The following is a 27,091-nucleotide window of genomic DNA, read 5'->3' as shown; positions in this document are numbered from 1 at the left end:
ATACTTTTCGATATCGATTTACATCTTTCATAGATCTGCTTAGACGATACGTGTAATAGCCATCTCCGTATACGCGGCTGGCTAGACATTACCAAGCCGCCTCGTACCAAGCGCAAGCGCTCTCCCGAATACGAATGCGACACCCGCAAATACGCGTATCGTCGACAACCCGCTCCCTGTAACAACATGAGCTCGGCTGCCATCCAATCAATTGCTTCGATATTGTGAGATTTGATGGAGATTCATGACTTTCTACTAATGGAGGCGGGTCGTGTTCCTAGCGGACGCAGAAGGAATACGCGTATATGCAGTCGTGATGATGCTTCTTTGGCGGTCAGGGCCTATCAGCCTGGATCTCGAAGCAAGGGATATGGAGAAGACGCTGCAATAATAGGAGAATTATCAACAATCCTCCACGGGGTTGTTTCAGCTTGCTTGGAATATTTCCGCATGAAGGATACGGTAGTCATGGAAAGGGTCATCTTATCACATTACTTCCGGTGTGGATATACGGGATACGTGTATAAGCGGATAGACCTCCAAAGGATCTGGATATGGCAGAAGAAGCCTGAGGCTTGGCCACATTAGCCTTGCACCTCGGCTATACTAATGGAGAGCTGTAACAATTGATGGCCCATGAGAGAAACTGTGAGGAGGAAATGGCTCACCCGGACTGCTGTTGAGATCCTTGTCCCACGATAGATAACCCTTAGTCGTTGCACACCACCAACGGGAAGAATCCCAAGCCATATGCCCTGATCCTTCAACAGGATTCACTGAAGGATTCTCTGAGCTTCTCCACAACAGCCAGCACACGGAGGCTCGTCTCCGGGCAGAAAGGGGGTTCTCTCCAAGTTTACCATCAGCCACCCTTTGCCTTTCTGCCCCGTCCCCAGACGACCTGATTTCTTCGCTTAATGTCTTTGGAACACGCGTGATCCAGCCGAAGATATCTCATTCTTGAGCCTTTCATCTTCTCTGTTGCCTCTCTCTTAGCCTATGCCTCCATACCTCTACCCAGCAAACGAAGGACCTGCTTCGACCAGACAATTCACACGAGGTGAGTTGACTCTTGGGCGCTTGGTCACTTGAGGATAAATGCTGACTCTGGTCTCATGTTAGGCTATCGTTAGCTTTTTCGGCTTTGATTGTTACGAAGAGAATACAGATTGCGAAGAGAATACAGCCCATGAAGAGAACTCTCCATACAAAATACTTTGACGCGATTGCCTAAGCATTATATCGACGGAATATGGAGCGAACCATCGGCGAGACTGCTACACAAATCCAGCCACACGAACTTTGGAGTTTAATCAACACCAGGCGCGGGATTTGACACGGCAATATACGAACAAGCAACAACACGATAACAACAATCACATCGAAATCCCATTCAAGCAGCGCTACCATAACCTTTTCACATATCCCACCATCACACACCCCCTCAATACCCGAAATCCTCCCAAACAACATCCTCACCCTCCAACCACCCCCTCAACGTCTTCAAAAGCGCCGCCCCCGTACACAAATAAAACTTCTTCTTCTTCCCCTCCCCCCTCAACCCCCCCAAATCATCACCACCAACCCGCCTCTCCACAACTTCCGCCCCCCGCTCCCGAATCTTCTCCAGTAACCTCTGCGCATCCTCCCCCGAAAGCGACCCCGTAGCAAACAGCGTAGTCCGTTCTGCCAAACCAGGAATCCGATCAAAAACATGAACCGCCAACGCCAGATCCTCACCCCTCAGCGTCCAGAGCAACTTCAACGCAACACCCGCATCAAGCACCCCCTTCCCCTGCGCAAGCAGCGGCGTGATGCCCACTCCTCCCGCCACATACACCGGCTCCTTACCACTCAACGCAACAGGCAACGCAACAGGCAACGCAAAGGCATCTTTCCCACCGAAACCCATGACCTGCACGTCCAGCGGCACCCGCGTGTTATGACTCCAAAGGAACCTCGTAACCGGCCCATGCAGTCTCGCCGTGATCTGGAACATATCTTTTGCGGGCAAAGATCCGGGCGGACTGGAGACGGTGAATGTGCGTACGTAGTCGTCGTTGAGGCTTTGCGGGTCGTCGTCGTTCATGTGTGCATAACCCGAGCTGACTTCTGTTTCGAAGTTCATGGTTACGTGATGTCCTGCCCGCCACTGCGGGAGAACAGTCCGCGAATTGGGAGTCTCGAGCTTGAAGGTGAAGACGGCAATGGTAGGCGTGAGAATGTCCCTCGCTATGAGCGTGGCATTGATATCCGGGCGATCTGTAGGGGCCAGGGCGGGCGCTCTCTCGGAGAGGAGATATCGGATGGGGGGATTGTAAGGAGAGGGTTCGTTGGGAGTGCCGCGGAAGGGAAGGCTGGCTTTTACGAGACGGGATGCGGCGAGGGTGATTTTGACGGCGATGTTGGAGCGGGGGAGGATGTCGGAGGCTTGCTTGCCGAGGAGGATGGTGGAGCGGCCGGTGAGGTAGAGGGCGTCCGAGGTGGTGTAGTCGGGGATGACGATGCCGATGAGGGGGTTGACTTTGAGGTTTCCAAGCGATTGATATAGTCTGTTTCCTGAGTCTGTTTTCATGCTTGTGTCAGTCCCTGATGGCATACAAGGAGTCAGAGAAAAAGAAGGGGGAGACCTACACTCTGGATACACCAACTCCACCCCATCCTCATCATTCCTGAAAACCCTTATAAACCCCCTCGGCCCGCCCCTATGATTCGTATCCATACTCACCCCATTCGTGCTCGAAAGAAAAAACATGTCCGCCTTCTCAATCAGAGCAACCGCCTCAGGAGGCAACATCCCTCCCGGACGCCCAGGAACCAGCTCCGGCCGGGGAACGACCGCCTCGAGAGCCTTCGTGTTGATGTACTTGGGACAGTTGCCAAGGCTCTCCTCCACGTGGAACGCAAGCTGCACTTCGCTCTCCGGCCCGCGGATGTCGGCGCCGGCGATGAGTCTCCCCGCGAGCTTGACGCGGTCGCGCGTCTCGAGGTCGATGGAGAGGGCGCTCATCATTTTGCCGCCCTCGGGCCGGACTATGCCCTCCTCCTCCTCCTCATCGGGACCGCCACCGCGGCTCTTATCCGGGGAAGAAGACGATGATGCCCAGAAAGCCTTATAGACAGGATCAAACTCCTTGTCGACCGCACTCTTCAGCCCGAGAACCCCCTCAGCAACAGGCCTCGCAAAGCCCCTCTCCCCGCCCCAGACCGTCGTCCACGGCCTCCCTTCCTCGTCTAATGTCCCGAGCGCAACGAGCTGCGAATGCATCACCCTGATGGCATACGGCGTGGGACAGCCAGCCGACGTGGGATTCTCGAAGCGGCCCGTCCGCAGCTCGCGGTGCATGGCGAGTTCGCCGGGGTGCCAGGACGACGACATGAGGGCCGGCATGGTGGCGTCGATGGCGATGGAGGCGTTGGTGGTGAAGATGCTGGGAGGGGCGTTGGGGAGGGTGAATAGCTGGGAGAGGTTGTATGAGATTTGGCTGAGGAGCATGTCCTGTTCATGACATGCCCGCGAAAGAATGGGTGGAGGTTGAAATAAAAGATGAGTGTGAGGTGGTAGTTTTGTCTTATACGGAGTAGCAGACCGGAGATTACTCGCACGAGAGACGGCCTTTTGACTGGATGGAATCGCCTCCCTCCTCCAACTCTACTACGCCCGATTCCATAACAGCTACGAGAACTAGATCGGTGACGCTGCATGGGGTGACAAATCAAGCAACGGCAAAAGCGCCGCATTTTTGCTCGATTCGTCGGCGATGCTAGCGCTGACAACAAAGAATGCGGCCAGAGAGAGGCGAACATCGGGAAGACGTGATCCCCGCATTCAGTTCTCTAATATCAATCAGGTGAGCAGCTTCCATCACAATTATGCAAAGTCTCGGAGTCCACGAAGATAGTGTGGAAGAACGCCCAGTATTTTGATCTTTGTTCTTATAATATCCTCTTTGTGGGTGATGGTACAGCCAATTCGCTCCGTTTCGCCTGCTCCATATCCCAGTACCCAAACCCAACCTGTCATTGGGGTATATTATCCTCAAATCTCTGCGTCTCAGCCCTACCCTTGCGCCTTACATGTATCGTAGATCGTGATGAAAATCGCGGTGGAGAAGAGAGAGTTTGGTTCCGATCCGGTCGGAAAGATTAACTGGCAGTCTATCTCTAATATCTACCATTGTTCTGCGCCTCGACATCGTACCCATAGGTCGCTCCAGATGCATCTTGGGCTTGCGAATTATAGATGTTCTGCGAGTTTTGACGCAATGGCGGTCTGGTGGGCGGCATTCGTGGTCCAGTTCCGCTGTAGTAGCTGTCTGTCGGCTCACGACCAGACATTGGCTCAGTCATCTGCCTTTGAGGAGCGAACCGCAGCCCGCGGATAGGGACCTGGTTTGTCGCACTTCTCGTGAGTGGCTGGGGCGCTCTCGAGTATGACGATCCCGCCGCAGATGGCGCTGGGCTGGATCGACCCTCGTTGTTGAAAGTGTACGACCTCGGCGGCGGACCTCGCCAAGATTGGCTGTCGTCTTGCATATTTTGGCCATAGCTGTTGTAGTCGGCACGCGGCGGGATTGGCCGTGCCGCCGGTGTATACATTGGCGACGCGGTCGCGGGGCCCACGGGGCCCATGCTCGCCGGGCTCTGGGAATAGGACTGCTGATAATATGAGGATATTGAGCCAGCTCGTACATGGCTCACGTCCTGCGGAGGCCCATTGTTGGGAGGGCTTTGAGAGCGCGGCTGATAGTACGAAGAATTGGAGCCATTGCGCATATGGCTCATGTCTGGGGGAGAGCCATTGCTTCTCATCGACTCCCCAGTCCCAGTCCTCTGCAGATATGGCAAGGTTGGGGCCATGTTTTCGGGCGAGGCTGAGCGCGTGTGCGTATATCCCATGTCGGCTGCAGAGTTGACGAGCGGAGCCCGCGAGGAGTAGCTCATGGTCGATGCTCCCGTCATGCTGCGCGGGGGCATCTGTCGCTTGAAGTCGCCGGCTGGAGTTCCTGGATTCGAAGTGTAGGCGGGCAACGGTGGAGTCACGCCGACTTGCTGCGACGTGAACAGGCGGTTGATGTTGGGCAGAGTCGGAATAGATGCGTCCGGGTGGGCTTCCCCCTTTTCAGTCATGGCTCTCTTCATCCTGTCTACCTGGCCCTTGGCGAGCGCCTGGTTGACCGTCTTGGTGACAATCTTGAGAAGAGCGCTGTTGACCTTTCGCTCGCAGTAGCCCGTGAGGCCTCCATCGGAACGAGGGATCCAGTGAAAGAGGAAGAAGACGTAGAAGAGGGCCGCGGAGATCAGGTAGAGGGCGGAAAAGACCCACACGACGAGCGTGAAGCACATGCCGCCGAGAATGGCAGCCTGGCGGAAGTCTGACTGCGCGAGCGTCTTGATCTTGTCGAAGAATGCAGAAATGGAGCCCTCGACAGAGTCTGAGCTGACGGCGAGCCGTGCCATGTAGACGGACCTGAGCGTCAGGGCATTGACGACCTGTCGCGGGCTGGTGCAGAATAGGACACGGATCCAGGCTGTAGAACGGTCAGTAAGGGCGAGTTGAGGGGGTAGAGTGAATGAGAACTCATCCAGTAGCGGCACATACACTGAAAGCTGAAATAAGTGAAGAGGGCGATATATTCAACACCCTTCTTACTCTTGGTGAGCTCGCCAAAAACGAGGAATCGCTTAAACCCCTGGCCAGAGCCGAGACGGATCGACTCCCAGCGGACAGCCAGGCTGTCGAGATAGACCTCTGCAACATTGCCGCGCTTGATCTTGCGAGCAGCGCGAACCCATTCAAAGCCCAAATTGATAAAGGACAGGATGATACAGCCGGAGAAGATCCACCTGGAAACGGACAGCGGAATGGCGGGCTCGATTTCGGACGACCATCGGTTGAAGACAAGCAGCTGGACGGCAGTAAAGGTATCGACTCCGTAGACAGCCAGGGAGATGATGAGGCCCATCCAGAGGGTGATGTAGGCGAAAATAGCGCCGCAGCCCTTGGCCTTGAAGTCGGAGAGGTTGATGTAGTCCCATTTTTGGTCGGTATATTGCCGAGTTTCCTTTTTGCGGTGGCTGAGGCAGCCCATGTTGGCGACTGGTGTGGCGATGCGAGCAAACGGCGGGGTGATGTCTTGTCGTCGAGTCGAGGCAAACAAGGACTCTCGAGGTCTGCGATTGGACGATATTTCGAAGGAGCAAAAAGAGTGAACGAGAGTCAACAAGAAGAGGCGGTTTTGAAAAGAGAACAAACAAAGAGAATGAGTCGCAAGTTGCTCGGCATGGAAGACAAAAAGATGTCGTGGTAGTAGAGAGCGATGGTTTGTACGGCCCTGCCGACTGCACTCGTCGTTCCTCGCCTGCGAAGTTCCGACGGCGCTCCCTCACGAAAAAGAACGACGAAACCAGCGATAAATGCTCGCCAGAATCTGAAAAGAGAGAAAACGACCGGCGCCTTCAAGAAGAAAAGGAAAAGGAAGAAGAAGAAGTGAGGACTGGCATGTGAGTGGGCACAATCACACCAGACTAGTGTAGACAATAGAGTGGAGGGAGCGCTTCACAAGCGGCTCAGCCCAAAGCTCAATCGCTGGCGCACGCGCCGCACCATGCAGGCCGCCGTTGGAATCGGACCAAGTCGACAGAAGCGGCGAATTGCGATCGGCCAGCGAAGCGTGCGATGAAACATGTTGGAATGCGACAGGGCTAGCGCTGGTTGACAAGCTGCAGAGAAGGTGAGGCGCCGGAGGAGCCATGCAAGGCGGGCGGGAGTTGGTTTGCAGGACCCGGCTTGGCGTCTCAGATGGAAGCCCCTGGAGCGAGTGTCGGCATGGCTGGGGGGGGCCTAATCCGGGAAAATGGGGACGGCGGCAAGGGAGCGAGTGGCTGTTGGCATTGGACTGGTGAGGGAACGTGGATGGAGAGGAGATGGAGATGGAGGGGAGAGATGGATGAGGATATTCTGCCGTTGTTGTATGAAGGCGGTGGCCGAGGTGCTTCATACTGGGAAGGCAGGTAGGCGAGGTACTGTTCTCTCGATGTGGTAGTTTCGCTGGGAAATGACTTCGTGGACTGAACAATGCAGCAGAAAGTCCCTCTAATATCAGCTAGTGGTGATTTTACATGAACTGTCTGTATGGCGGCTGTCTCAGATGAAGTCCAAGCGAGGCCTCTCCTGTATGCCCTCTGGAATGAACGCGGCCGTGCGGTAGGGCTGTAGCTGCATAAGGTACTACAGTGCACCTCTGTTCTGTAAGTAGCTGTCATCCTCTGTCTCTCATCATCACCACCACCACCAAGAATCACCAACATCATCCCAACTCACTCTCCCTCTCCCTCGCTCTCTCTCTCCCATCGCGTCACATCACATCAAACCGGGGTCCAGCTCTCCAACCCACTTGAAACGCCGCTGACTGGCCCAGCCCAGCCCGATCGCTTCGGCATATCAGCGGCCGCCCAGGCACCTCTGGCTCGTGATTGGCTGCGCTCTCGCGAACTGCCCTTCCAGACCCCTGCAGCGAATCTCGGGCTTGTGGCCGCCAGTCGTTTCGCATTTTCCGCGCTTGTCGACCCGGACGAGCGCCGTGCCGTCCATTCGGTTGGCCGTCGCTTGTCGCCGTTGATGCTGGGCGAGATGCGGTTGCATGCAGCGGCGCGCGAACAGCGCCTGGGGTTCTGTTTATAGGGTTGTCATGGTATTACTGTACTCGTATGCTTAAAGTGAGTTTAGAAGAAACAACAAGTTGTTGACGAGACGAATCAGGACATGCAAAGTACTCAAGTACCGACTTATGCACAGCTTTATCTTTGATGACGCGGGGAGAGGAGATGACGCAAATAGAGTGGCCGTTAATCTATTCACGCATCTCGCGCTAGAGCCGTTGTGTCCATCCCGAAGCATGCAACAGAGGTCAGATGGGCAGGCAAAGGATTCAGCGTCGTCAACACGGCGATGTAAGGCTTGCAGGAGCCGTACATAAGGTACATGATTGATAGTAATACTCAAAGAGCATCACTTTCATGATTATGCTCTCCAGCATTGGAACACCATCATCACGGCTCACCGCAAGTTGGCAGCGGATGAGAAGCTCGCGGATATAGCGGCTACAGACCCGTGTATAGCTTCCCGTCCTCTTCTCCACCAGCACCGTTATCATCACTCATCAATATTGTTACAGTTGGTCGATACCCCTCCTCTGCCTCTCGTATCGTACACGAATACAAGCCATTATAAACGCTATGTCAATTGGTATCAATTGATATCAAGCTAATAGCTAGTGAAGCTGGGAATAATCGCCTTTGATGCTTCACCAGCTAGCTAGCTACCTTATCTATGCCACGATACTGCTGCAGCGTGACTAACAGCGCGCGGCATAGATTGGAAGGAACATGGATGAAGAGTCACATACTTGATGATTCACAGAAAAGACAGACAAAGGATCAAGTTCAGCAGAATTTGTCCATACAGCGTGAATATATAGGTATTAGCATTCGAGCTGTTCACACGAGGCTCTACAAAAGCTGACGAATAGAGAGGCAAGGCCTACAAAAGTACCTCCCCTATCGAGTCTAGATCAGACCCGTTGACTCACGCGGTGAACAAAGAATCCTTCCGGCAGCACGAAGCCGAAAAGGAGCTTCAATTCGTCACCGTCTACTTTATATAACAAGTCTTTTTCCTTTTAATAGCCTTCTCTTGATGGATTGATTGACCCTTTCTGCTTTGTGTCTGAGGAGATGGACATGTGAACAATTGGAATCCTCACCATGGGACTAGTCTATACGCCGGATTATGCGGCTGCAGGCCTGACTCTGTTAATCGCCGTGCTCTCCTTTCCGTCTCTTCAGAAACTTGTAAAAAGTCGTGTCCATCCCCAACAGCGACGACAAGATGGGCGCATATACGAGGATGAAGACGGAGTGGCAAGTGAAGACTCAATAGCCCGCTTCTCCAACAAGGTCCAGTTCATCGCCATATTCGTGATCAACGTATCGGCAATCATACTCGCAGGCGCAGATGCCATTTTCACTGCTGTCCAGCATGGATTTACATTTTCTGGCTCGGACGTGCCTCTCCTGGGCATATCTCTGCTGGTCCCAGCATGGGTGAGTCTCTACGACTTCAACTCTGGGAGCCGTGACTGAAGAATCTAGATACTCCTGCTTTTGCAACTTTTGGTTGCGTCTCGAGAATTGGCACCAGTCGAAAGATTCAACAGCGTAACATCAACCCAATGGACAGGCATCTGGATCGTGTGTATAGCTTCGTTGGACCTTCATGCCCTCAATGGCCTCAGCTCTCGCAACAATGGAGGACTCCTCACCACCTCCATCTTGACGGCATCTCAAATTGGTGCGGCAATAGCACTCATGGCAACCATCTGGACCATCCAGAGACGTCCAGACGTCTTCCGCCCCGACGGAAGAGTCGTCGACTCCCAAAAGACACTCAGTCTCTGGGCAAGATACAGCTTCGAATGGGGCCTTGGCATGCTCCGGGCAGCAGGCACCGAAAAGTTTGAAAACTCGGACATGCCAGCAATGGACCACATTGTCAGGGCGGAAAACGCAACGGCAAGCTTCAAGGACATCATCTTCAAGCCCGACAGGCTCCCGCTATGGGCACACATTACCTGGAAGTACCGCTGGCAGTTCCTCTTCCAATGGAGCGCTACTCTCTTCACAAACTTCTTCGATGTTGCGCCCGCGTTTGCTAACCTGCAGCTGCTTCGGTACCTCGAGACCCGCGATAACTTGGACGTCATTGATCCCGTTGCTTGGATATACGTTGCTGCCATTGTCATTGCCACCATCAGCTCGCGTATGGTCGACTCCAGAGTCATGTGGTCCGAGATGGCTGACATTGTCATTCCTTTGCGATCGACTTTGACCGGGCTCATGTACGAAAAGCTGATGAGGATGGAAGATTCGCTTCATATCCCCAAGGATGAGAAGGATGAAAAGACGTCAGATGCAGATGCTGCAGGCTCTGAGGATGGCGACGAGCAGGATAAGCAGCCGAATATGAGGTCTCAACAGGACATCGTCAACATGTTCTCCGTCGACTGCGACGCAATCGCCAGGTTCGGCTCCCAAAGCGGACAATACATCAACTGCGCAGGCCAATTTGCCATCATCGTCATCTTCCTGCTGCATCTCGTCGGCTGGCAAAGCCTCTGCGCTGGAATGCTAGGAATCCTCGTCCTCTTTCCCATCAACAGAGCTCTCGCGGCGCGATACGGCGCCAACCAGAAGATCTTGATGAAGCTTCGCGACAAACGATCCGCCATCATCACGGAAGCTCTGCACGGCATCAGACAGATCAAGTTTTCCGCAATCGAGTCGCAGTGGACGGACAAGATTGAGCAGGTCCGTGAGCGGGAGCTGGCCATGCTCTGGAAGACTAGAATCAACAACTTCTACATGGCCATCGCTTCCGAGTTTACACCCATTGTGCTGACGGCACTATCCCTCGCCACGTACTCGTACATCAACGGGACGCTTTTGCCTTCGGTTGCTTTTACGGCGATTACCTTGTTCATGATCCTCGAGGGAATCGTGGAACATATCCCGCTGCTGCTGGTTACGGCCATCAATGCCAAAGTCAGCTGTGACAGAATCGACAGGTTTTTCCGCAACCCTGACAAAAAGGACAATATTCACCCCGGCACTGCCGTATCCTTTCACGATGCGACCATCACTTTCCCGAATGGCTCCGAAGATTCGGCGGAGGACCGGTTTGCCTTGCGAAAGCTCAACCTCGAGTTTCCCAACAACGCCCTCAGTGTTATTTCTGGGCCAACGGGATCGGGAAAATCACTTCTCCTTGCATCCATCCTCGGCGAAGCAGAAGTGCTAGCCGGCTACATTCAAGTCCCCAAAGCTCCTCCGCCGGAAGAACGATACGACAGCAAAGCCACCGCCGCGAACTGGATCCTTCCCACTGCCGTCTGCTTCGTCTCCCAGATCCCATGGATCGAGAACGCTACAATCAAGAACAATGTCCTCTTTGGCCTCCCCTTCGACCCCGTCCGATACGACAAAGTCCTCCAAGCCTGTGCTCTATCACAGGATCTCTCTCTCTTCGAGGACGGCGACGAAACCGAGGTCGGAGCGCAAGGAGTCACCCTCAGCGGCGGACAGAAATGGAGGCTGACTCTCGCCCGAGCCTTATACTCCAGAGCAGGCATCATGGTCATCGATGATGTCTTTAGTGCTCTTGACGCTCACGTCGGTAAGCATGTCTTTGCAAATGCGCTTCTCGGGGAGCTTGGCAAGGGTAGAACTCGGATCCTGGTCACCCACCACACTTCGCTATGTCTTCCGCGTGCGGATTACGCGGTGCATCTTTCAGCCACCGGGCTTGTGGAACATGCAGGCTCAGTGGAGGAGCTGCGACGCACCGGAGTCTTGGAACATATCATCGAAGCGGATGATGTCGAGGAAGTGCAGAGAGATGCCGATGCGGACCCAAAACGACCCAATGGTTTGATCACCAGCCCGTCTCAGAATGGCGTACCAGAAGCTGCGAAAACACCAAAGAAGCTGGTGGAAGACGAGAAGAGGGAGGTTGGAAGGGTCAAGACGTCCGTCTACGTAGGGTACCTCAAGGCTTTCAGCGGGTTGCCTTTCTGGGTCTTCCTCATCCTCCTTTTTGCCATCGCCCAAGGTCTCACTCTCGGTCGCACATACTGGATCAAGGTCTGGTCCAGTTCAAGCGAACACGTCGACGGCAGCTTTTCCGCTCCGGTGTACCAGTACAGGCAGTACCAATACAGGCAGTCGTTGCAGGCGCAGCTCTTGGGCCGGCCAACGACCTATGCCAGCTCGAAGAATGTTTCCATTGGCCTTCAGTCAGAAGACCAAGCCGGAAACCTCTGGTTCTACCTCGGAGTATACTGTCTGATATCGACAGTATCAGTCCTGATATCCGTCAGTCGTCTCTACTGCGTTTACGCCGGCTCACTCCGAGCCTCGCGACGCATCTTCCAGGGGATATTGCGCAGCGTGCTTCGCGCGCCGCTCCGATGGCTCGACACTGTGCCGACGGGCAGAATCTTGAATCGTTTCACGGGAGACTTTACCAGCATGGACTCTTCGCTGGCTACAAACTTTTACTACTTTGCTACCGTGACGTGGGAAATGTTTGGTATTATGGTGGCAGCTCTTTGGGTCTCGCCGTTCATGATCTTCATCGCCATCATCCTCCTCGTGGCATGTGGCCACTACGCTCGACGATACATGGTCGCAGCCCGAACCATCAAGCGCCTCGAGTCGACCAACAAATCCCCCGTCATATCGCATTTTGCCTCCTCCCTCGCCGGTCTTTCCACCATCCGAGCATTCGCCAAGGCCCCCGAGTTTACACGCAGAATGTTCCTCCTCATCGACGACTGGGCAGCTTGTAGCTGGTACATCACCGCCTTCAGAATGTGGTTGATGCTCCGCATAGGCGTTACGGCGTCCATGTTTGCTGCTGTTGTTGGCATTTTCGTTGTCACTACGCCTAGGATTGATGCTAGTCTGGCTGGCTTCGTTTTGTCGTTTGCGCTCAACTTTGGACATGCTATCAATTGGGGCATTTCCGCGTCTACGCAGACGGAGTTGGATATGAATGCGACGGAAAGAATCTTTGAGTATCAGGATCTGGAGATTGAGAAGCAGGATGGTGAAGATGTGCGTGCGAGCTGGCCTGAGGAGGGCAGGATTGAAGTTGAGGATCTCGAGGTTGGGTATGCCGAGGGCTTGCCTTCGATCTTGAAAGGACTGAGCTTTACTGCTGAGCGCAATCAGAGGATTGGCATCGTCGGTCGAACAGGTGGAGGTAAGTTTTTTGATCTATAGGGAATCCCAACTTCAAAGGGTGAGCGCAACTAACTCGCGAAAACCAGGCAAATCGACCTTTTCGCTGGCCCTCTTCCGCTTCCTTCAGACTCGCTCAGGCAGCATCACGATTGACGGCGTCGACATCTCCAAGATCAAGCTCCACGACCTGCGCACCCGCCTCGCCATTATCCCGCAAGATCCATTCCTCTTTTCCGGAACCATCCGCACAAACCTCGACCCCTTCAACCAGTTCAGCGACTACGAGCTTCAGAAAGCGCTGATCCGGGTCCATCTCGTCCCCTCAACCCCCGGCACACCTGTTCCCGAAGCAATCCTCGATGAAGCATCTTCTACAACCATCACCGAGAACGGCTCAGACACAAACTCTTCCTTGACGCTCTCATCCCCGGTCGCTTCCGGAGGCTCCAACCTTTCTCAGGGCCAGAAGCAGCTTCTCTGCCTTGCGCGCGCAATATTGTCCCGTCCAAAGATTCTGTTGCTAGATGAGGCGACTTCAGCTGTGGATATGGCAACAGACAGATTGATACAGCAGTCGATTCGTCAGGAATTTTCGGATTCGACGCTGTTGGTTATAGCGCACCGGTTGAGCACCGTGGTGGATTTTGATAGGATCTTGGTCATCAAGGAGGGTAAGACGGCGGAGTTTGGGACGCCGAAGGAGTTGCTTGAGATTGAGAATGGGTTGTTTAGGGAAATGGTTTCGCAGAGTGGTGAGAAGGAGGAGTTGGTGAAGTTGATTTCAGAAACATAGACTTTTGGATAGACCAGGTTTCGGACCTCAGGTTGGGGTTAATGGGACGGATAGAGGCGAGTCGAGTTTTGAGAGTCTCGGTCCGTTGAGGACATTCTTACATAGAAAAGTAATAGTGCTTTGCCAATTGGCTTATCAAAAGCTAAGGCTTCTTATAATACAAATTCATTTGTCAAGCGCTTCTTCACTTGGGGGGTACTTTATGAACAGAGAATGACATAGCAGAGATTGTATATTGGGAGACACACAGCAATCATACGTTCGTAAATCATGATGATAGCAGCTTGAACCCTTCCTATACTTCGTTTATTATTCTTTCCCCGTCCTCATCTCTAATTAAGAGCAACAATAGTGAACCACTCCTCCTCATCACTGTCCAAATTAATGAAAGCTCCACCGCTAGGGCAGACATCAGGCCCAAGCGTAGCCGCAGCATTATCCTAGAAGTCATACTCCATCAGCAAAAGAACTCATACAACAGACCGTATCAACTTACAATGCACTTTTGCTCATTCGGAACCGCCACAGAAATCTACGATCCATTAGCTTGAGCTCAACACAACTGCCAATGCCATGAGATCTATACCAAGTTCAATCCATAAGTCTTTCCGTCCTCCGTTGCAACAACACCATCCGCAACGTCAGTGGTGAGAGACTGAGCATCCACACTCGAGTAGTTGACCTGGGCGCACAGCTTGGTGGCCCAGTCGACCTTGACTTGGACATCGAGATCGGTGATGGACTTGGGAACGTTGTTGGTCTGGAAAGGGAAGCAGGTCTTCTCGTCGGCTGCAGAGGCAGTGAGGGCGAGGCCCAGAAAGGCAAAAGCTGCGGTTGAGAATTGCATGATGGGGGTGGTGTGATGTTTGATGTTGTTCGGTGCGAAGAGAGAAAGTCGAGTGATGATGAACTAGATGGTATCGTCGACATAGATGTTTTATATACAATTCCTCTGCTATGGAACATTGCGTATCTCATGAGAAGGGATGTATTCGGGGGATAAGTTGCGCCGATTCTCGAAGTCTTGCCGTGTGAAGTCAATCCTGAGGCGGCGGACGAGGTCCAGAAGATCCGTGAAATGTAACCTTGTGCAACTTAATACCACCTGCTTATTGAAATGGTAATCCATGCTTACTGTAAACCTTTACCAGCGGCGGATATATCCAAGTGGTGGAAGCGGACAACCGAGATACCTTATGAAGCGTCCATCTCGATGACATGCGGTCAGTTACCGCTCAGTCCATGCAAGCACCTTCACCATAACTGCATCTTCTTACCCTTTCAACTGAACTGCCCTTTACCTAGACGGTAATGCCATATACAGCCTCGGTAGATGGTTCAGTTCCTCGCGGTACTGGCGCTAAGATCGGACGGTATATGGTAATGCGAAACCCCAGCGCGGGAATCCCTCCGCCGCGGTATTCCGCCCAGAGGGCAATTGTTCCCGATACCAGTGATATTTGCCTAATATGCTACATATTATGCTTAAAGATGAGAGACGTTGGCTGTTTACGGGGTAGAGGGGGCGGAAACGGATGATGGGGCGGGCCCCGGCCAATATTGCTCGGGGCAGACCGTACCGTCGCCGAGCTTTCAGAGAGCCAGTATCCATGTTTAAATAAGTACAATTAGTTCACTTTATGCTTGTAGATATATGAATAGAAGGATTGGAGTATGAAGTAGTCATGAGGCCGGATATATATCCGTGTAAGCCAGTCGGACTAACTTAGGCTGGATATGTGGACGTGAGCAACTCAAGTCTTTCATATTTGTCTTTTCTGCTTTCACCTATATAAATCGGACCGATGCTCGTACGTTGCAATTGTAACCTGCCCCCGAGTTAATTTGTCTTTACCCCAGATTCCAGACTCATCAGCTCAGTTGGTTCATATGCCAGCATGTCCTTTCTTGCCAGGTCAAGTAAAGGCAACAATTAGACTTCCTTAAAATAAACGCTGAGCTGCATACCATCTATAAGAGGGGATATAAATAGGCGTTGTTTTGCTGAATTTGTAAGTTTTGACTAATATCGTTCCATACCTTAGGGATGCGTAGATGCTTGAAGAGCTACTCTGCTATAACATTAACAAAGCCCCCCCTAAAACGACGTTTATATCAAGAGAAGCTGCAGGACACATCAAGTCACGGGTGTTCATGGACTACTATGTTCTCAACTAAAAGTTTTCCAACAAATCTCTTCCCGCCTCGTCCCCATGTAATGGGGTTACTAGAAATAAACAGTGACGTCCACACGCTGGAGTCAGCATCTAGCAAGAGGATTCGCTATTATTACTTTACATCCCCTGATATCAGTATGGTAATGCAACAAGAAAAGTTCCTTAGAGGGGGTTTGCAAAGCCAGCTTTCCATATCCTCGAGTAGGTTGAAGAATTTTGCTCGCAAACTTTACCTTAGCTCGGGGAGATGTGAGGAAGTGGGCGAAGCGCTCGATGGCCAGTCCGGCATTGGGAGGCTGGTTGAGGTTTGGAACATCGGTTAGCTCATGGGGTCTACTTATAATCTCTTTGATACATCGAGGATACGTTAAGCAGAGAAGAACCATGCATCATATTGAATGCCTACACAAACAAGATAGCCTAGAAAATCCCCCTCGAGCATTACCCCCTGATCTTCTTATAATCAACCGTTCCCTACACAGCGCTAGCCCATTTATTCTTCTCCTTTCCCGGCCGCCATTTAGATGCAAGGAACCCAATGGCAATGAACACCAGCGATATAGCGGCAGACAACGGGACTGTTTGGAAGAGAGCCACGAATCAGTACTTTGTGTCAAACGATACGGATACATCGATCAGAAAGAACAGTAGAGAGGGAGTAAATCAAGGCTTTATTCGCCAACCTGAGTATAAGATCAATGTAGCTCACATGTAATTTTCGACACATAGCCCAGCGTCAAGTTGTTCTTGTCGAATTCCTTGGCTGGAATGGCGAAGAACGCGGCAATGAAAGACAAGGGTAGCTGCCGTGGATTCGGTGTAAGTACATGGTCATGTATGTGCCGTGACTGCCAAACCACCATGCTCGTTATCCGAGAGGACTTACAAAGACAATGGTAACGATGGTGAAAACCATCAGCGTTCTACCCGATTTCTCGGCTTGAAGCGTCATCAGGTGCGATTGCTCGGCCTGGAGACGGGCAGTTCGAGTGTCGATCATGTTGTTTTGTTTTTGCTTCAAATCAACCAGTGTGCTCAGCTGTATAAGGTTTCGTGTCAGCCTTGATCTCTTCCACAACGTCGTCAAGCCGTTGTGGCATGATATCGTCTGCCATGTTATCATCTCTTAATAGTCTGGGGTAATGGAGAATAACAAACCGCTGTATTGGTATTCCTCGCGCGCTCGTTCATTTTCTTGATCTGTTTGGAGTGCCGGGCTATAGTTCGCAGCGGGAGGCTCTGTCTCTCTCGTAAATCCCCCCAAATCATGCTCGGGACTTCGTTTATCGAGCTACTTTTTCGGCTCTGGGCTCCTGTACCGGAAGACTCTCGGACGTTTGTCCCCGGTAGATAATCATCCCCAAGTATGTCATCAACGTCGCTGTCAGAATCATCGTGCATAAGGTCTGAGAGCAGATCCTGACGACCTTCCGTCCGGTGTCTTTCAGTGCCACTGCCACTTGAGACCTTATGATGGCTGAACGTTCTGTCCGAACTTCTGGCCTGCGTTTCGCCATTAGATCCCAGATGATGCTGGGTCATAGTACGGATGATGCGGCCCATAGATTCGAGAGCCTCTTGTTGTTCTGCAAAAATCTTTTCCATCATTTCCAGCTCGTCTTGAATATCCTTGATTTGCCGAAGGAGGGTTATTTCTCGTGTTATATCGAGCACATAGAATCGTCGGAACTTCTCAAGCAAGGCCACAAGGCGCTCTATTTTGGCTTCGCCAGTCGACCTTCGCAGCAGCTTCATGTCATATTCGTCGGGAATGTCCCTGTCGAGAGTGTACATGCGATACTCTTTGCAATGCTGTTCCGTATCGTGAAGAATGGATCGCTGTCTTTCATCAGAGATGTGTTCTGCTAGGCGATGTAGAGGTTCATTGTGACTTGTGCCGCCACCATCATTGTTATTTTTCTCTTGCTTTTCGCGCATGTGCTTCCGCAGCGCTTCAAGCCTGACCAAATCATCCTTGATAGTCTTCGAGAAATCTCTGTAGGAATTAGCCCTTCCTAACGCGGGAGTACTCTTTGAGTCGTTCTCATCTTTTGGTTCGTCTTTGGGCCCGATACCTGGTCCGTCTTCAGGCTCATCCTCGGGTTCCTTTTTACATGTAGGCATAATCTTAGGTTCGTCCACCTTGGTGCGAGTCTGCATCAAGCTATTGAACGTGTTGAAGAGCACAGCCTCTTCATCCATCTATCCGATCAAGCATCGGTTAGCAAGGCGATAGATTCCATATAATTCGTGCAGAGGTGGGAGAGATGTGCGAGCAACCAGAATCCCAACTTACGATAGAGCTGATAGAATTCTCGTAGACTTCTGCAAAATTAAGCATATCCGACGAGTGGTCAAGAAGCGCTCTTGAACACCTGCTAGCAATCACCCCCGCAAGGTCATATGGTGTTTGTACCGCACTGGGCCTCTGCTGGATGTACGACTTGGTGATTTGCAAGATATCGGTGGTACGTCTTCGGTCCAGTATCCGTTCGTTCTGGGACGATCCTGTCGTTTCCATCCCAACGTCGTGCCAATCTCTGGAGGGAAAACATGTAACGACGGCTTCGGCCTTTCCCGACGAACCAACCAGAATCCATAGCCAGAGTTGGTCTACCATGATGGCTGCGAATGGAGTTTTCTCTTGTGCCGGACTATTCCTTTTCAGTTCTTCTTGGTATCGGCGAACAGTCTGATCTGAATCCCGGATTTTGGTGTCTTTCAAGTTGTGGTATAGGGACTGATCCAAGGTCCTTCGGATATGCAGAACGTGGCTCGAATTCGGATCAGCTCGTCTTTCGTCGAATAGATACCTCCTCAAAAGTAATTCCTCTCTTTTGAATTTCTGCTGATCCGGTGGTATTTCAGGCCACTGCTTGAATGGCGAATTCTGGGTAATCAGGCTAGTTCGATGTCGCATTGCTCGCTCCTCGTCCCAATGAAGATAAGGCATCTACCGCAGTTCGAGTTGTTCCAAGTCAGCTTGGATTTTGGAAGGAGACTTAAAACACAGATGAATACTAACGAAGAGGAGCACGTGTTTGTGCTTGTTATCATTTCCGAACTCTATTTCGAAGTCAGCAAGCTTGGAAAGATGAAGGATTCAGCCCATGGTTTACTCGTACTCTTCTTGTGCTTGAATGCCTCCGAGAAGTCGTGGCACGCTGGGATCATGAAGCGTGCATGTGCAGAGCCACGCTCTCCTTCATGCTGTCTCTTTGCCCATCTCTTCGGATCCAAAACCTTGTATGCTGATGAAGGGGTTTTCTGGTAGATCTTGCCAATCAAGGCCTTTTGTCCAACTCGTTAACCGATTTGCTTCTTCCTCACCCGCGAATAGGGTAAAACAATGAAAACTCACCTCAGCCCATTTCATCTGAAATGAAGTTATCAGCATTGGGCAGACATATCAGCTTGATAGGTTCTAGTACGTACATTATTTGCTGGCAGATGAAACCATTTGAAGATCGTCTCTCCGCTTGGTGTAAAAAAGTCAACGTCCTCTCGCATCAACGCGTCTACTGTAAGCTCTTGAAATCTCGGATCCTTGTCTTCGTAGAAATCAACGACTGTAGCTTCGAATAGGACATCGACCTCTGGATGCAAATGTTCGTGAGTCGCCAGTTTTCCGGTGCCCTTTTCCAATTTGAGCAGCATCAGAGTTGTTGAGTCTTTATTGTTGTTTGCAATCTCGATCAATCTGTTCCTGAACTCTTCTGTCACTGGTATTCCAGCCTGTAATAGCGCTCGAATCGTACTGTGCTGATTCTCCTCAACGGCAGCTAGTAAGTCATCCTGGCTACCAGCGCCATGCAGAATGAGAAATTTGGCAACTTTTGTCCTGTTGTTCAAGATTGCGCTCATAAGTGGCGTGTTCCTCCGTCTGTTGCGACGAAAAGTCTGCGTATTGGCCGCCCCGTGGGGAGTCCCGTCGACTTTTGCACCGCATGCCTTCAAAACCTGAACAAGGCAGAGGACTCCACTCTCCGCTGCCTTCACCATCCTGAGGGCCAGCCAGTTTTGTTTCGAGGCCTCATCAGGCTGAATACTGAGGAGTTTGTCGACCAACTTTCGAATAGTCGCTGTCTGCTCACCACTGACCGCTTCGGTGAGCTCTTCTTCAATCTCCTCAAGTTCAAGAAGAGGCAAGAGTTCAGGAATCACGCTATCTGCCCCCTTGATGCATTTGAGAGATCTCAGGAACGTCTCGAATATGTTCGGATCTCTACTTCTGGCAGCGGCCTCAAGGGGTGAGAAGCCCTTTTTCGTTCTTTTCCTGGCACTATCGCTACCAGCTTGTTGCAGGGCGAGTTGAACCACTGAAGCCTGGCCCGTCAATGCGGCCCACGAGAATGGCGTCATGCCAAACTCGTCTTCGATATTCAGGATGGAAGGTCCTTGGTCGAGATATGCCTCAAATAACGTATCATGACCGAGGGCGGCAGTCCAGCATAAAAGCCTCTGGAGTCGTTGTTCATCTGGAGATGGTGCTACATCAAGATTGGAAGCACTCATGAATGCGTGACTAGGTCGGCTGATTCCATCGGCGGTAGACAAAGAGGCAGTCACTTCCATGTTCGATGGATACGCTTCCAGAAGAACCACAATTCTGATGTTGCTTGAATCTTCGGGTTGTTGCATTTCGATCTCAATTGTTCCCTGCCTGAATGTGGTTTCCGGTTGCCCTACGATCTGCGGAACAGGTCTTTGGGGGCTATCGACCATCTTTCCAATGTTATGGTCATCTTCAAAGTAGCCGACCTTTGCGTCTTGGATAGCAACTGATTTGTGAAATCCATCCACAATCTTCGTTGTGAATGTTAGGCTGAACTTGGCAATAAGCTGCTTGCGGCCATAGAATAGGTCTGCAGGGCAGTTCAAGTCGATGGAAACAAGAGCCCCACGCGTGTGGCTTTCAATGTGACTCATTGAAGTGGCCCTATCGACGATGTCGATGGCACTGTTCAAGCCTCTTGGAACGCGAATCTGCATGGTGAGCGACTTCTTGCCTGTTGGCAGGAAGGTTCGTATTCGGTGGTAGGATGTGTGTCGGGGTTCAGTTGTCTCTTGAAGATGGGGAAGATGCGTATGAGGGTATCAGTACGAAGTCGATTTCTCGAATGCGGTTTGTAGAGTGAGCTCTTCATCATGACATCGAGGGCTGGATTGACTCAAGTATATATCTCACCATGGCAAGAGCTATTTACATACAGCCCTTACGAGGACTTGATCCCCTGTTACTTTGGTGGCTTCCCCGAGACATCTCATTGTTATTTACAGTGCCAACTCACCTGCATATGCAAGGAAACATACATGTACTCGTATTATTGAACCCCGGGCAAGGATAAGTACAAGTAGGCGCCCAACTGAATCAGTCAACCATGTCGGCCAAAGTCCATCCCACCATGTTTTGCAGGCTGCATGTACATATGCACATATGGAGCTGAATAACAACCATCGCGGCGTATACTATCTTGGATAGCTACCTATTCGTCCTGAACTGCTTAAACACAGGACGGGGGCATAACCGAGGAGGATCAGCTCCGGTGAGGCTCAAATCCTTTAGTATATCATGAACATCAATGAGCCTGGAGATGCCGACGCGTTATGCCCTTTGCAGACAAGCTTACACCGAAGGAGCTGCATCCGAAAGATAGATTGCGGCGAAATTGGATTTTTTTGGCAATATGTTGGTTACACAACATAACGATCATTCCCGAATACCCAGTCACGCACGAAGGATTTATTACTCCAGCTGTCAACCTCTATTGTGGCTGATCACAATGCAGACTCTCAGTCGGCTCGAAGTCGAGGACATCAAAGCAGAGCCACCGTGGGCCCTAGAGATCAGACAGTATATCGTCCTCATGAGAAGTCGAGTAGCCAACTGTGGTCGAGAAGGCCGAGGCTCGTGAATTTGATGTTCTGATCCCTTCTGCCCCCCACATGTTCACATGCAGATGAGCTCGAAAGAAGACATTTTCCAAGACTGAAAAACAGTAGCTATTGCATAGCACCACTTGCTTCCGTCGCTGTTGTCTTAGTCGCCTTTGCGGCTGAAAGAAACAATGGACGCCTTACCGCAGCGCCTACCTCTCTCTCCACGGCTTGTCATTTCATGTTCGGTGACATATCATCTTACCACACGCGTAGAATACTACACTGTGCGGGAGCATTCTGTTACTCGCCGAGATGCCCAAAACTGGGATGCTGGGGTTGGCTCAGCTCTCCAAGGATCGTTATGATAACGACTGTGCGAACATTCGCCCATTGGTCACCGTACGAGAAGCCTGCATGATGCGATGCAGAGCGCAGCCTCGTGGTTTCGGCGAAATCTCGTGCTTTGCAGCGGTTAGGTGTCAACTCAAGATGAAGAGAAAGCCTCGGGGAAATAATGCCCGATGGCTGAATCGTGTGATGGGAGGAAAGAGACGTAGGCAACGAGTCATGAGGGTCAAAGAAAGAGTGAAAGAGCTGATGCATGGAATCTGGAGGTAAGAGAGCCTCATTACTGCTGATCCACGGTGATCTGCGCTGGGGGTGTGAAGTAGATAAGCATACAGCTGGGAATTGAGCCGCACTAATGGGGGCTGCTTGTTGATGCTGATACTGAACGTTTGCTTATACCATGGTCACACCTTGCCATGCCACGTATAAAGAGATGAACTCTTCCGTCGAGATCATGAACGAAATATGAACGCCAATTTGATTGACCAAGTCAAAATGGACAGATGGAAGCACGAAACTATCCGTAGAGGAACGAGATTCGACCATGATATCTTAGAGCAAGGCCCCCTTTCTATCAACTGTATGTACGTTGCAGCGCTACCAGGTTTATACGGGTGGGGGTTGTTGGTTGCCATCGAGGCCATGGCGGGGATATCATGGCGACACGGCCACAGCTGAGAAGCGGCATGAAACCTCCGGCACGCGATGATCCTGTACGATCGATGACTGTCGGTGACTGTGTTCATGGTCAATGTTTACTATGTCATGTTTTTGTCGGTTTACTCCATCATTGTATTAGTATCGCTAGGTACCTGGCGATGATAACCTTCCTCGCCATAGTTTTTCGCAATGCATATAGCGCAAGGACAGGGAAGTAATTCGAACCAAGAGCCATAGATATCTGTAACAAGATAATGCGAGCACCATTGTTCCCGTCCCAAACTCCAATGTTCTCCTTGCTTCGTCTCCATTCATCTTGCCATTTTCTCCGGGAGTATAACCGTGAAAGTGCAGAATTGATCGATTTCCCATCTTCATGGATTCTGCTTCCAGGGTAGCTCGCCAATCTCGCCTTACTCAGCACGATTGTGACCCACGTCATCAGCGCTGTTTATATCCAGCACTAAGCCATAAAGCCGCTAGCCGCACTGATAAATATCCGTGGTGCGGGGCATCGAGCTACTACTGCCTGAATAGGCCTAGTTTTGTTTGAGTAGACGCGCAGTGGGCCCCGCCAATCTGCCAATTCGCGCCCAGCTTCAGCTTCACCAGACCCTCGGCTCATAACGTAACGCTGCTTGTTTCTTCTGCATCTCGCGATTGGCGATTGACGCCTCACTTGCATTTTCATCTGCTGCTCTTCTTGATTTGATCGCTATTCCCTGCCTGCTATGTGCTGTATGCGCTGCAATTACAGGCCATAAGATTCTTCTCTCCTCTCTGCTCGCCTCTGTATTGGCCGTCACGCAGCCTCCCCTCCATTGCCCGTGGCTCTACACGCGTCACTGGCCTCGATGCCGTGACCTGCTGACAGCATCTGTCGCTGTTGGCGCAGCAGCATCACGACGGTCGCATTGATTCACAGGCGCTGGTCGGATAGCAACATAAAGAGGCAGATTTCCGCGGATGACGGAGTCCACTGGCGGGCGAACGAAAAGAGACACCATTTGCGACACTGGCTCAAATCGACAACATTTCAACGTTCAACACCAACACCGACGTTAAAGCGAACAGAAGCGGTAGTTTGGCGCAGTCACGGTCCGGCGCATCCGCAATACGAGCCTCAGCACCAGCCGGAGCAGTGAGACAAGCGCCATGGAGAGGCCGCGGGGGCTTAGTGGTATGACCTTTGGCGACGCCGTCATGGACGAGGACAGGCCAAGCGCTGGTGCCCAACTGATATCGCCAATGACGGCCAGGACCCGCTCGCTGTCGGACAGCACCGGCACGCCGCTGTCGCCCAGCCCGCGAATCACGGAGGCATCGCGCCGGACCTCCAAGGACGACAGCAGCATCGCCCACCTGCCCCCGCCCGAGACGCCGCGACGTTCCGACCTGCGAGGCCTGTCGATCCAGATGCCGCCTCGCCAATTCACTCCGCCGCCGGGGACCCCATCCGGCTCCAGCACAAGGCCAGCCCCGTTGTCGCCCAAGCTGGAGCACTCGCAGATATACGCCTCTCCCACCAACCTCTTACCCCGCCGCTCCCGCGGCCTCGACTTCTCCCGCGCGGCCACCAGCCTTCACCACTCGATCCTAGCCGAACACCCCTCACCAGACTCGTCTCCCGTCATCACGGACATGGCCATGAATATTCCGCCTAGGCTGGGGCAGTACGGGGGAGCAGAGCAGACGTCGACGTCTCTGTGGTCCATGATGGGCGACCAGGAGCGCCTCAATATCAGCACCTCTCTTGGGAGCAACCATGCGCCACCATCAGACTCGTCGAGCTCGTCCGAGGAAGACGAAGACATGGACGAGGACATGGACGAGGCCTACGTGACCACCCCGCAGGTGTCCAAGACGGGGATGCCCATCGTGCCTGGCTCGCCGTCAATAGGCAACTTCGCGAGCTTCCAGCACCGGCAACGGCACCGCAAGCCGCCCAAGATGAAGCCACGCGGCCCTTTGGGTCTCGGATTCAACCTCGCTTCTGCCGTCCTCTCCAAATCGCCGCCGTCGAACTCAGCTGCTGCTCGGGCCAGACGGGAGAGCATAAGCTGGCAAGCAAACCAGCTGCACATTTCGTCGGGAGACGTCGAGGAAGGCGGCGCGGGAGAGGGCAGCAATGGAGACCAGAAGGGTGTGATGACTCGGCGAGTCGTAACGCGGCGGGGGAATCTTTTGGTAAGAGCCCATCTTGATATGGCTTGGGGGTCGATCCCTAGTTAGCCCCTACGAATTCGGCTGCTAATTGCTCTCTAGCCCAAAGCAAAAGCGTTTGCGCGCATCCGGGCAGCCCTTGCTGAAGAGGGCTCACCAGCTGAAGCGGAGTTTATGAAGGAAGCAGAAATCGTGAAGCAAGTCCGTGAAAGCGACGTTCCCGAAACTCGTCATCAGCCGTCGGCGGCAGACGCAAGCGCCATGACAACGGCGCATTCATCACCCAACCTGACCGCCACCCAAGAGACCATGGACGAGATCCCGGCAGACGACGCAATGGCCGAACTGGGCGCGGGACTGTCGAGTAGCTTCAAACAGCACGCGATGAAGAACTCCAAGGGCAAGCAGTTTTGGGATACATTTTCCGACTCGAGCGGTGCAAGAACCCCTCCTCCGCCGTCATCGTTTCTTCCTCGTGGTTCGTCATCTGGCATGAGCGAGGATGCAACAATGGACTCGCCATCGCAAAGCGCCGCTGCTTTTTATGTGAGTATCAAGCATTTATACCACGTCATTTGAGCCCATTGCTAACCCTGACCTAGAACGGCCAACTGCCCAGCGCAGCCGAAATCACGCGGCGGATCAACAACAAGCGCCGCCGCGACGACGACTTCGACCCCACGAGCTTCAAGCGCCGCGCCGTCAGCCCCAGCATCAGCGCGCACAACTCGCCCATCGTGCAGAGCCCCATGCAGCGCGACGTGATGCCCTGGGGCTCGCGGCCAGGTAGCACCGGCGGCGACCGGGGTAGCAGCGGGCAGAGCGACTCGGGCAGCATGGGAGGGACGCCGGCGAATCCGCCGGTTGGCTCGACGGGGCAGGTTGGCCGGAAGGGGAGGGTCGGGATGCAGGGCATGGTCGATACGAATGATGGCATCATGCGGATGAGCATTGAGTGAGCTGCTTGCTGGCGTATCTGGGCGGATTTCTTTTTTGCGTCCTTTCTGGAGTGTGGGGAGTGTATAAAAGGGGAGGGGTTCTGTTGCATTTCACGGCGTTAGGGATACTGCCGGGACGGACTGGTAGAGGCGAAACAAAGGGAACAGGGTATTCGTGTTCCAAGACCATGTACATACGAAGAACAGGTCGGTATATATGTATCGCTATCTGAGGCGTCAATAAGTCATTTGACTTCGACAGCCAAACATGAGGGTCACCACCAGCGAAGACACAGGGCTGACAGATGAGAGAAAAAGATTGCCTTTCGTTGCTGTTCGTTTTGGTATCTACCTTGATCCCCTCGCCGAACGCCCCGAGCATTACAAGACTTTAGAACCTGAAAACTATACTGAAAGATTTGCCTCATCTTTCCGCCCTGAGCAAATGCAATACAACAGAATGGAAAAGAAAGAGAAAAAGCCGCACTACCCAACGCCATTCAGAGTATCCCTAACACTTCCCATCTACCCTTCCCAAACACCCCTCAGTCTCTAAACTCAACAACACCAATCCCCTCCTCAGGAACCATGAGCGTCCCAAGCTTCTCATCCAGCCACCTCGCCAACTCGGCAGCCTGCCTCCTCATCGCGACAACCGGCGCCGCGCTCGCGCTCTCCAAGCTCGACGTCGTCATGCCGCCCGCGCTAATCAGACTCTCGACCTCGCTCGGACTGCCTACTCCGTCCCCGTTTTCATGGTGGTGATGCTGATGGTGCTGATGGTGCTGATGATGATCCTGCAAACTGGCCGCCGGGGGCCCGACGCAGACAAAGAGCAGGCCGCATTTCAGTCGCCGGATGATGACTGTGCCCTCGCTCAGCTGGACGGTGATGACGCCCGGTCTGACGGTGCGTTTTGACCTCTGCTTGGCTGCTCGTGTGCCATCACTCGCCTCCGCCTCATGCCGGCCCTCGGCATCAGACTCGTGCTGCACGTCGTCGTCGTCGTCGCTCATGCGGCGGTCGCCGTCATCGCCGTAGTCGTCGCGGGGACTGGCGGGCGAGCTGCTGATAGGGTCGGGGGTGCGCGAGCCGGGCAGGGCGGTGGGGATGGCGGCGGACGAGGCCGTGTGGATGGCGAGCAGGGAGGCGGCGACGGTGGCGTGGGTGCGCAGGACGGAGACGGGCTGGGAGGAGGCGTGGGCGAGGAGCTTGCCCTGGGAGGTGGTGAGGAGGAGGGTCGGCAGGTGGGCGGTCTGGTGGGCGTGGAGGAAGGCGTTGAGGCGCTTGGTGAGGAGGAGGGGAGGCGTGGCGCTGGGGACGGACAT

The 27,091-nt window shown here is 52.8% G+C and overlaps 7 protein-coding genes across 7 annotated transcripts; 2 read left to right on the top strand and 5 right to left on the bottom strand.

Moving 5' to 3' along the window:
• Window positions 1–1,444: 1,444 nt before the first annotated feature.
• On the bottom strand, window positions 1,445–3,379 carry BBK36DRAFT_52380 (hypothetical protein; the record flags this gene model as incomplete). The annotated part of the gene is made up of 2 exons (XM_024898203.1): window positions 1,445–2,565; window positions 2,635–3,379. The coding sequence occupies 2 exons, from the start codon at window positions 3,377–3,379 to the stop codon at window positions 1,445–1,447; spliced, it is 1,866 nt and encodes a 621-aa protein (XP_024750291.1).
• A 785-nt stretch (window positions 3,380–4,164) lies between these two features.
• Window positions 4,165–6,092, bottom strand: BBK36DRAFT_1140732 (hypothetical protein; the record flags this gene model as incomplete). Its single annotated transcript, XM_024893402.1, has 2 exons — window positions 4,165–5,531; window positions 5,603–6,092. 2 exons carry the CDS (start codon window positions 6,090–6,092, stop codon window positions 4,165–4,167), a joined length of 1,857 nt encoding a protein of 618 aa, XP_024750290.1.
• Window positions 6,093–8,766: 2,674 nt separating this feature from the next.
• On the top strand, window positions 8,767–13,607 carry BBK36DRAFT_1199049 (P-loop containing nucleoside triphosphate hydrolase protein; the record flags this gene model as incomplete). Its single annotated transcript, XM_024897070.1, has 3 exons — window positions 8,767–9,105; window positions 9,154–12,823; window positions 12,891–13,607. 3 exons carry the CDS (start codon window positions 8,767–8,769, stop codon window positions 13,595–13,597), a joined length of 4,716 nt encoding a protein of 1,571 aa, XP_024750289.1. The 3' UTR covers window positions 13,598–13,607.
• Window positions 13,608–13,929: 322 nt separating this feature from the next.
• Window positions 13,930–14,444, bottom strand: BBK36DRAFT_19573 (hypothetical protein; the record flags this gene model as incomplete). Its single annotated transcript, XM_024897882.1, has 3 exons — window positions 13,930–14,037; window positions 14,094–14,129; window positions 14,184–14,444. The coding sequence occupies 3 exons, from the start codon at window positions 14,442–14,444 to the stop codon at window positions 13,930–13,932; spliced, it is 405 nt and encodes a 134-aa protein (XP_024750288.1).
• A 2,025-nt stretch (window positions 14,445–16,469) lies between these two features.
• Window positions 16,470–20,766, bottom strand: BBK36DRAFT_1118298 (hypothetical protein; the record flags this gene model as incomplete). The annotated part of the gene is made up of 8 exons (XM_024890462.1): window positions 16,470–16,577; window positions 16,661–16,843; window positions 16,933–17,748; window positions 17,917–17,976; window positions 18,071–18,727; window positions 18,800–18,840; window positions 18,900–19,076; window positions 19,206–20,766. 8 exons carry the CDS (start codon window positions 20,764–20,766, stop codon window positions 16,470–16,472), a joined length of 3,603 nt encoding a protein of 1,200 aa, XP_024750287.1.
• A 3,051-nt stretch (window positions 20,767–23,817) lies between these two features.
• Window positions 23,818–25,784, top strand: BBK36DRAFT_1168481 (hypothetical protein; the record flags this gene model as incomplete). The annotated part of the gene is made up of 3 exons (XM_024895189.1): window positions 23,818–24,849; window positions 24,928–25,371; window positions 25,428–25,784. The coding sequence occupies 3 exons, from the start codon at window positions 23,818–23,820 to the stop codon at window positions 25,782–25,784; spliced, it is 1,833 nt and encodes a 610-aa protein (XP_024750286.1).
• Window positions 25,785–26,308: 524 nt separating this feature from the next.
• Window positions 26,309–27,091, bottom strand: BBK36DRAFT_1117361 (hypothetical protein; the record flags this gene model as incomplete). Its single annotated transcript, XM_024890342.1, has 1 exon — window positions 26,309–27,091. The coding sequence occupies one exon, from the start codon at window positions 27,089–27,091 to the stop codon at window positions 26,309–26,311; it is 783 nt and encodes a 260-aa protein (XP_024750285.1).

This window comes from Trichoderma citrinoviride (assembly GCF_003025115.1).
Source record: "Trichoderma citrinoviride strain TUCIM 6016 unplaced genomic scaffold BBK36scaffold_6, whole genome shotgun sequence".
NCBI classification, from domain to species: domain Eukaryota; kingdom Fungi; phylum Ascomycota; class Sordariomycetes; order Hypocreales; family Hypocreaceae; genus Trichoderma; species Trichoderma citrinoviride.
Note: the sequence above shows the minus strand (reverse complement) of the source record. Positions and strands in the feature narration are given on the sequence as shown.